The 9,078-nt window shown below is 43.8% G+C and overlaps 1 protein-coding gene across 8 annotated transcripts; it reads right to left on the bottom strand.

Annotated features, from left to right (window-relative positions):
- Window positions 1-1,320: 1,320 nt before the first annotated feature.
- On the bottom strand, window positions 1,321-8,454 carry LOC119323131 (probable WRKY transcription factor 15). 8 transcript variants are annotated; one of them, XR_005156151.1, is made up of 12 exons: window positions 7,685-7,814; window positions 7,419-7,461; window positions 6,928-7,044; window positions 6,636-6,779; window positions 5,925-6,089; window positions 5,248-5,295; window positions 4,451-4,530; window positions 3,635-3,949; window positions 3,373-3,418; window positions 2,685-2,778; window positions 1,744-2,596; window positions 1,321-1,656 (listed from the first exon to the last, which is right to left on the bottom strand). XR_005156151.1 is itself a non-coding variant. In XM_037596713.1 (10 exons), exons 1-5 carry the CDS (start codon window positions 8,180-8,182, stop codon window positions 6,006-6,008), a joined length of 639 nt encoding a protein of 212 aa, XP_037452610.1. In that variant the 5' UTR covers window positions 8,183-8,450; the 3' UTR covers window positions 1,321-1,656; window positions 1,744-2,596; window positions 2,685-2,778; window positions 3,373-3,418; window positions 3,635-3,949; window positions 5,925-6,005. The 8 variants fall into 8 exon arrangements, 4 of the variants coding, with proteins under 4 accessions (XP_037452610.1, XP_037452625.1, XP_037452631.1 ...); XR_005156154.1 differs by having other exon boundaries at window positions 5,259-5,295; XR_005156155.1 differs by lacking the exon at window positions 4,451-4,530.
- Between the last annotated feature and the right edge of the window lie 624 nt (window positions 8,455-9,078).

The raw sequence follows: 9,078 nt of genomic DNA, 5'->3' as shown, positions 1-9,078 counted from the left end.
GCCGTTGCATGATTATGCTACCGCACACTCCATGAATATGGCATTACACCATCTTTATGATGAATCATTGTCCTGCACATAAAGATGTACATACCAAAGTGATTGCTTTTTGCGCTAATAAAATAATCTTAGATGGATATCACCTGATATGTTAGGCTGGAAATAATCCGCCATGGAGTTGATGACATCTTATGGTGAAACTGAAATCACTCACGGGTGAACCGGCCGCAGTTTTTATAAGCTGGTGCGTCCGGGGAAGGTCGGCACTGGCGTTGTAAGCCGGCGCGGACAAAAGAGTCGGCCGCAGCGGCTGGAAACGGCAAGGACGCAGACGAGTCGGCCAGGGTGTTGGAAATGGCAAGGACGCGAGTGAGTCGGCCACGGGCGCAGACGATGAGTCCGTTGCGTGCGTTGATGTAGCGAGGGCGGCGACTTGCTCACGCATCCGTCCAGAACACGGCACGAACATGCTAGCGCAAAAATAATATTGGCGTACGTTCTTTTGTGACACCTTTGTAATAAATAATGGTCCTGCGAAAAAATACCATAGACCAGTGTATTTGTTCTTTAATGTAAACAATATGTTTAATAAAATAAACTTAAATGGATAGATATCACCTGATATATTTGAACAACAGACATAAAATGTCCACTAGAATCTGTCCAGGATGTCTTGTACTGCGATTTTTAACCTTTGAACAGAGAAAAATACTATCAGTACTTGGCCTTGTGTGGGATGCAGCAACGACAGTAGTGACAACAGTTTTCATTGGCCTAGTGGCCGCTCACAGTACATGCGGCTAGATACGCCGTCACGCCCTTTTTTTTAAACAACAAACACCCAGATCTTCTGACTTTTCTTCCAACCGGCCATACTAATCTCTTTTACTCATACCTTCATTAGCAGGCACAAGGGTGCACGAGGTGTGGCCTCGTACAGAATAAGAACTAGACCGGAAGTGCGCCCTGGCGCATGGTGCCTGGTCCAGCGTATTGTCCCAGCGGCCAAGCAGACCTATCAGTGCTCCCAGAGAGAAATAATCATACATTGAGGATACACTAAATGTAGAGCATTGCCGCTGTCTGGGATAAGATAATATTTGCCAGTGTCATTGCAATTGCTAAGGCAATTATATATCAAATGCAAGGCAAGCATGACATTTTGTGAATGGAACTACTGACATGAGAGTTAATGGCATGTATGTCCTGCTTGATACTCTTATAAGATGCCAGTGAAACTTACCTCAGTCATTCCCAAAAGGGCATTTTATATGATCCAAATCTGAAGCATGTATAAAACACATACAAGAACAGAGGAAATGGCATCCACAGGCAGAATGCGTAGGTAAAATTTAGCTAATGAAACATGTAGCAACATCCATAATCATAATAAGTATGGTAATCACACATACTTTCACATCAGCTAGCAACACACGGCTAAACTGATGGGATACATTAGTCAAGATCCATGTCACACTAACTACTGACTGCAGCATTTGGACATTGACAGACAGTAGACTCCACTTGGCCAGGATCAGCAAAACGGATCACTCTATTATAAGCGACAGGTCGCAACAAAAGCGACCCCAGATGGAAAAGGCAATCCATCCGCTAAATCAGCATTTTCTGCACATCCGCAACTAATACGCTACGATCCTGCAGAAATAGAATTCCAAACAAAAATCAAAACATATATACCACAGGGAGCAGTAAATTAGCAAAAAAAGTACCGAACAAACGAACCAAAAGGGCGCGTTGCCTAAAGGCACTTGGTCTCCAACTTAGTCTTTTTAGTTGCAAAGGGCACCTCCTCATTTCCCATCAGGTCTTCAGATACCTTGCTTCAAGTATAAATAACAATTACATAAAAAGAAAATCATGATGTATATACTGGTGCTAGAAAGAATGGGCAACAGTGGAAAATGAGAAAAACAATAAAAATAAAACTAATGGCAAAGCACTATGGATGAAAACCATTAAGTTGACAGGCGCACCTTTGACTGTGTCCCTGTGGGCAGATGTTCATTGATTTGCTGGGAAGATCAATTGAGCAGAGCAAGGATTGTGGTTCACATCAATTTAGCAGAGCAAGGTTTGTGGTTCACATCAATTGAGCAGACGAAGGATTAAACAAATCACCGAAAAAGATAGGTCGCCTAAAAATACTCGCTTAGAGCTTAGCTTTTTTGTTTGCAGAAGGCACCTCATCATCTACTGGCAGTTGTTTAGTTGATTTGCTTCAAGGATAAACAATTATTTCAATCTACCTAGACTACCGAGATAACTACATTATTTTAGCCGCAAACATGAAGGTTATTGAAACCTGCATCTTAATAACACAACATTGGCAGTCTACTAAGACTGCTTAGCCAGATGAATCATGAGCTTACCAAGGAATCCATATAGTTGTACCAATTTATTTTATTGTGTTCCAGTTACAGAATTTCTTTTGACACCATCCCAGTTAAAGAGTTGGAAGTCGTAGTCACAGGAAACAGGAAAGGCCACAAGGTGGTATCTTTTTCGAATACCATTGTAATGGAAGCGGTAGAGTCTGCTGCCATTCATGGTGTCTTCGAATACCCTCGTCTGATACCTGATATAAGAAAAGGCGAACATCAGATGTCTATGTAAACCGTAAAAGAAGGATGCGATTATGATAGACATGAACCATAGAAAAAGACCTCCAAAATTTGCAGCTTCTACCCATAGAGCACGAGCATGGGAACAATGTGCCTCCTTTCCAGCAGCACAAAAGGAATCCGGTAGCTGCCGGTTCTGTAATTGTAGAGAAGAACTTGTCTAAAACTTCCATGGGCCGGAAAAAAATGTTGGAGCTATAAGAGACGCGATGAAATCCAAGGAAATTCTAACTAATTAGAATGTTGTACACAAACTTGTAGACGCAACCTTATTAGTAGAGAAAATACAAAACAGAATTTATGGCACATAAGATTATACTGATGGTTTATCCAAGATATGATAAAATTAAATATCAGGCCATCATACATTTCACTGCGAACCCTCCTTAACATAACCTAAAATGGCCTTAAGGTTGTCGATCGCCTTGTAGTAGGCAGCAAATCAGCAGCAAACCAAGCAACTGCACTACAACTTACTGAAATTGGGTCGGTGTTATCTGCTATTACACCGTGGCAAGCCAATAAGATCATCTACAAACACATTAACTAAATTTACAGTGTTCATTTGTTTACGGAAAAGCCTTCATACGAAATCCATATGTCAGAATCATCATTGCATTGCATCATTCTAACAACAAAAGTGGTGTCTCATGGCTCGAATACAGTTAATATGAAGAAGTGTAATCCCTAGCTTATAAGGACCATGCATGATCTTAGTGAAGTTACATACCTCGTGATGGACTGACCAAGGAGCTCTCCAGAATGTGTGTCCTGGCCTGCAAAGCCAACCAACAAAACAAAGAAGACGGAAGATTAGGTATGCACGCAGCAAGAAGAACATACACATACACCATGGGGAACAACCTAGCTATCATGGTCATGTTGGGCACCCAACCTGAAGATAGCAAAAAATGCCACATGCAAGTACACATGGAAGAGCAGACCAGATGTGAGCACTGGGGATTAGAGAGAGAAACTGGGAGAAGACGGACCTTGTCGAGCACACCAAAGAGTTGCGACCCGGGAAAGCAGAAGCACCGGGATGACACGATGTACATGGCGTCGGCACAAAGCAGGTAGAAGCCGGCGAGGAAGAGGAGGGAGCCGCAGCAGCATCCGCAGCAGGCCGCCGCCGCCGCTCCTGATGGCTCAGCCACCCTTCATGGCCACGAGGTGCTGGCACGAGGAAGGTTCAGTCGCGATCCGTTGGGGAGGAGGAGGAGCCGCGAATGAGCAGCGGCGACGCGGGGAGCGCCGCATCAAGCGCCACCGCCTGGCATCCGACTTGACCGAACCCCTTGAGCACCCTGCACAAGAAACATATATGATTAATCAACATATAGCATGTGGTAAGAAATAGGATGGAGCTAAACAAAAAAGCACTGAAAAATGTGCTTCCATGCCTGGAAACGCAGAAAAGAAATGAACACGTTGACAAAAACTCATGGGATTACTAAAATTATATTTGTATCCGAAAACCCAACTATCTATAGAAAATCAGAAAGAATAAAAAAGGACCATCTGATCAAATCTTCTCATACGACATAGTCGACTATGCCACAACGATGTGCATTCTACTTTGACACTATTTTTTTTCTTCCACTGAAACATGCGACTAAAAATACCAAACCAGAGTTTACAATCAAATACCAAACCAAACAACTACACAGGAGCCATCATGGCTATATCAAAATCATATTAATATCAAATTTCTGGAGCAACCAGTAACCACTTAAATAAATGTTTCTAAAGCTCAAGTGAAGAAAATATCTCATAGGAGGAAACCAGATGGGAAGGAGTTGCAATACCCGTGGGCGGGTTGGAGATGACAAGGACGCCAGCAAGGAAGGCAAACTAGGTCTCTTTCTTCTTTTTGTAAGCGTTTCTTCTACACGATTTTGAAGGTGTGACAAAAAAACATCCAGGTGTGAGCTTTTGAGCTTTAGCCCATCAGTTTCCCACATAAATCAGTCGTTCCAATTTCCTTAGGTTGTATCATGTAATAAAAAGACAGAAGAATTTATATGTTTCTCTAACAGAGGAGAAATTTCTAGAAACTATAATGTATGTTCAGAAAAAAAAATACATGACTCGGTGTAATGAACGTTGGGCAGAACATATCAATACTTCAATTGTGACCTAGAACAAATAGTTTAATCGGAATGGTCCATGTGCTTGGTAATCCTTTGAGAGCTTATTTGGTTGAAACATAAGAAAAATTTCCTAAAGTATGTGGTCTCGGAACGGAGTTCAAACAAACATTCGCGAAAGGTATTTAAAAAACATCATATCCTAAATCACTGTTCTACACTTATATAACCTCTACATTAGTTGTGTAGGCCACAAAATTAAGTCACGAACATATCACCTGAAACGAAATGCCTTCAGATACATCATCTGCTGGTTGTTTTTAGTAGATTGTTTATTTTTTGAAAGAATGGTGTGATCAAACTATTTATGATTATCAAGTAGAGGTGCATACATGAACTATATAGTGAAAAGAGTCTTCCAAGCATCTAGTTTATTAGTTAGTTTGAAACAAGGATGAAGAAAACAATTCCATTTCTTTTAGTAGCAATAATTTTCTACACAAATGTAAACTCACTGGCCACATACGCATGGTGCTTGGATGGACAGAACTCTCCAAACAAATCTACAAAATAAAACACACGAATCAAACTCAAAGATCATCACATAAATGTAATTCTCTTGTATGGTGACACTTTTTATATATGAATGCCTAAAGGTTAGCGATTAGCATATCAGGAACTTGAACAAATGGAAAGTCTTCAATGATACATAATGCTTGCCACCATAAAGCATGCATGCCTGTAACCGCTGATAAATCAACCTCCATCCCTAAAATCAAGACGCAAAAACCAGGATCCCAAAGTAAATTAGAGTCAGTAATGTCTACAGAGCAACCCTCTGCTTGAAAACAAAGACCACCACCAATTGGCAATGTGCACAATAATCCCAGGGGGACTACTACCAATCTAAAAATGATAATTTTATCTGGTCTCAGGCATCTAGTGTGCTTGCGGAAGTCGTCCATGAATCGCTAAGCTGTTTATGGTGGATTTGTAACAACCTATACAATGTTCCTTTAGATCACAGTGCACCAAATATTTGCCAACACACTTTCTAGCACACTTATTCAAATTGAAATCTGCTTCTGCTTGCACTTCTCCCCTAAGTGGATACTAACAGTTCTAAGAGGATAAAACACATATATAGTTGGCTCTAATTACATCCTCTGAAAGATGCAAGCAGCTAGCGTACCTTAGTCCACAGTTGTCCTAGAACTGGGTCACAAGTTCTTGAGTTAACTGGATCAGTGAGAAAATTAATTTGAGTCATTGGTCAACATGTGATCCTGCTAAATACGAACTGGAACAGTTGAGGATCCCAGTGAAACATGACCATATATATACATCCCTGCAAAATCTGTCCAAATTGTAGTTAGCGGCGGGTGGCACTATGTACTGTGTGAACAAATAAAGAATCAACCTGTTCGAATGTTGCATGAAACGTGTTTCGGTTTGTAGTTTAAGAAAAAGGGTAAGCAAACATAGTTGCATCACGTCAAAGAAAATCTGTGTAGCCCACACCATGTACATTAAAACACACGCTTGTAAGTTGTAACCTAAAACTGCCGAGAGAGACGATCATACAAGAAGACGAACTGATCTTTCTCTCCTCTTATAGAATCTGTATAAACTCAGTGGAGAGCAAAACGTTTATAAATAGCATCATCTAGCTTCTCACCCTCTTGGAGGCATGCCTTTGATATAATTAGCATTCAAAAATAAATGAAATTATAAAAAGCGAGGCCTTATTCTATTTTTGTATTTTTGGTTTCTGAAGCTAACTACAAAAGATGCAAATGGTGGAAGAAGCAAATGGAAAGAATACTTAGCTTTTCTTCTTATACTTGTTCCTTGTTGGTTAGTCATTTCATTGGTAAATGTTGTGATTCTCAATGTTTAATACCTCTATATGGAGTTGTCAAGTTGTACCAACAGCAGCCACGCATATAAGCATATACATACTTTAAACGCACTGGACTCGTGGTAATCCATATATGAGTTATCTTGCACCCATGGACCATGGTATCCCGCCTAGTTCAGAAACTCACTACAGAGAAAGATGTTTAGCTTCTTAAGACTGCACATGGCATTATTCTAAGTAACGTATATGTATTTCTCCATGAGAAGAAAAAAGAGAGAGAGATCAATTAGCATTAATCATGGAGCAACCAAACTGAAAAGTATCGGCAGAACACCTTCATATTAATGATTCGTTCTTCAAGAGACTGGAAATACACATCTCCAGCTCCATCACCTTGTAGAGCTTTGTATTCCTCCTCCGAGGACTTCGTATCCATCTCCTGTAATGCAGCCTACAGGCACCAGAATGAAACAGCACACATTGAGAATGACTTGATAACAGAATGATATTTTCAGTTAAGAAACATACTGAACTTACAGGGAAGCTAGCAGTAATGTTGCTCTCTTGCTCAAGGGTCTGCTTACACTGCAAAGTTAATATTTTTTTAGTTTGACTAAAACAGCAATTGCGACTGCTTGGCATATCTAGGCCATAAGAGTCCAGAATTAGAATAGTTCACTGATTTGTAAGAGGAGCCGTGATCCTTTTGCTTTGATATCTAGTTGCTTATTTCCAACATCAGATTCCTGTTTATTACTTAGTGATCGACACATGACAGGTTGGATGTTCCTTTGCTACATGAGGAGAATGGGAAGCATGGAATACCTTGTGTATGCTCCCTCTAAGTTGAGAATTTCATACCTCTTCCCTAAAATAACAAAACAGATCAATATTCAGGTGAACCTATTAATTACAGTTTCATAATTTGACAAAAAAAATCCTATTTATGTTATCCAATGTTGCATTTGGAGAAGTTAAAAGTTAAGATGATATCTAGAATGGTGCAGACCTGATAGTAAGCTAATAGTTATCAACGACAGGCCATAATACAGGATAAACCAGGCCATTTTATTTTCCAGGTAAGTGCCCACCTTCCCAATAAAATCAGCTAAATATAGTGCACCGCAGCTCAACCGAGTTACGTCAACTGCTGAGTCCAGGGCATTCTCCACAGGCAGCTTCTGCCCGTACTTGCGCCACGAGAAGTCGTCCGCGGGGATCTTCGCCGCCTTCGAGCTGATTGCCGGCACACGAGTCATCCGCCGAACCCGGGACTTCCTGCCGGTTCCATTCATTCAATCTTTAGCAACATGGATAACACCAGCAGGCGAAGAACGGAACAACGAAATCCATCCCTGGGTGAATCGAATCTGCTAGACTACTAACCTGCGCTTGGAGCAGTGGCAGCGGCCACCGGAGGCGCCGTACTTTCCACCGGCGACGTTCTCGGAGTGCGTGTGGTCGTGGCACTTGCGCTTCTGCTCGCCACCGGCGCCGGTGGATGCCGCGGAGGACGCCAGCGGCGGCTTCCCGCAGCTGGCCGAAGGTCTTCTTCTCCCCTCCTCCTTGCCCTTGCCCTTGGCCTCCATCGATCTGGAGAGGTGACCCGTGGCGCCCACGCCTCCGGCAATCGTGGCACGAATCCGCGGAGGCACATGCACACCTGGCGACGCCCTTCCTCTCTGGCCGCTTCCTTCACAGCGGGAGGATGGCCTGGGCGAGCGGCGGCGGCGGCGGCCGGCGGGCGCGGGCCTAGGGTTTGGACGGGGGAAGGGAGAGAGGCGAGGCGGGGGAAGAGGAGAGGGGTTCGTCCGAGTGGGGAGGCGGGTGGTGGCGGCGGCGATGTGGTTGCGGGAGGCGGGGGGAGGAGAGGAGGCGCACGGGAGGGAGGGAGGCGGCTACGGGAGGAAGGGAGAGAGGAGGAGGCGTGCGGGAGGAAGCGGCGGCAGCTAGGTCTCCGCCACAGGAGCGCGACCCCATTTTATACCCCCCAGGCGAAATGACCGAAATGCCCTGGTGGGGGCATGGTATTTACAATGTGTTGCCATTACTATTCATTCCAATAGTGTTTCTTCCGGATCCGACGGCCCAGATCCTCCCACCTCTCGATCGAACGGACGAAAACGCATCAAGAGATCGCATCCAACGGCTGAGAGTCACCGAGCTCTGAGGAGGCTTGTCCATCCCTCCTTCTCTTATTTCTGGATTTGAAAGGGCCGCCGCACCACAGTAATAGAGGCGGCAGCTCAGAGGCACGCACCAGTAGCAGGCGGATTTGCCGAGGCAAACACTCGAGGCACGAAGACGCGAGAGCCGACCTGGGCCAGCGACCGGCCGGAGGCAGAGGTGCGAGGTGAAAGCCGGCCAGGCGCAGCGACGGAGTCCGTGCCCATAATCCTATCCTCTTCCGGGTCGTGGTTGACCTCTGGACTTGATTCCAGCCCACTCACGCACGCGTTGATACGGATTGGTACTACGTGGCATA

The sequence above is a fragment of the Triticum dicoccoides genome, chromosome 1B (genome assembly GCF_002162155.2).
Source record: "Triticum dicoccoides isolate Atlit2015 ecotype Zavitan chromosome 1B, WEW_v2.0, whole genome shotgun sequence".
NCBI lineage: Eukaryota > Viridiplantae > Streptophyta > Magnoliopsida > Poales > Poaceae > Triticum > Triticum dicoccoides.
Note: the sequence above shows the minus strand (reverse complement) of the source record. Positions and strands in the feature narration are given on the sequence as shown.

Coding starts and splice junctions, on each gene's coding strand:
- LOC119323131 (XM_037596713.1), bottom strand. CDS start 8,182: ATGGAGGCCAAGGGCAAGGGCAAGGAGGAGGGGAGAAGAAGACCTTCG. Junction 7,872..7,979: donor TGCCACTGCTCCAAGCGCAG/GTTAGTAGTCTA, acceptor TGGAACCGGCAG/GAAGTCCCGGGTTCGGCGGA. Junction 7,179..7,684: donor TAGCTGATTTTATTGGGAAG/GTGGGCACTTAC, acceptor TTAACTTTGCAG/TGTAAGCAGACCCTTGAGCA.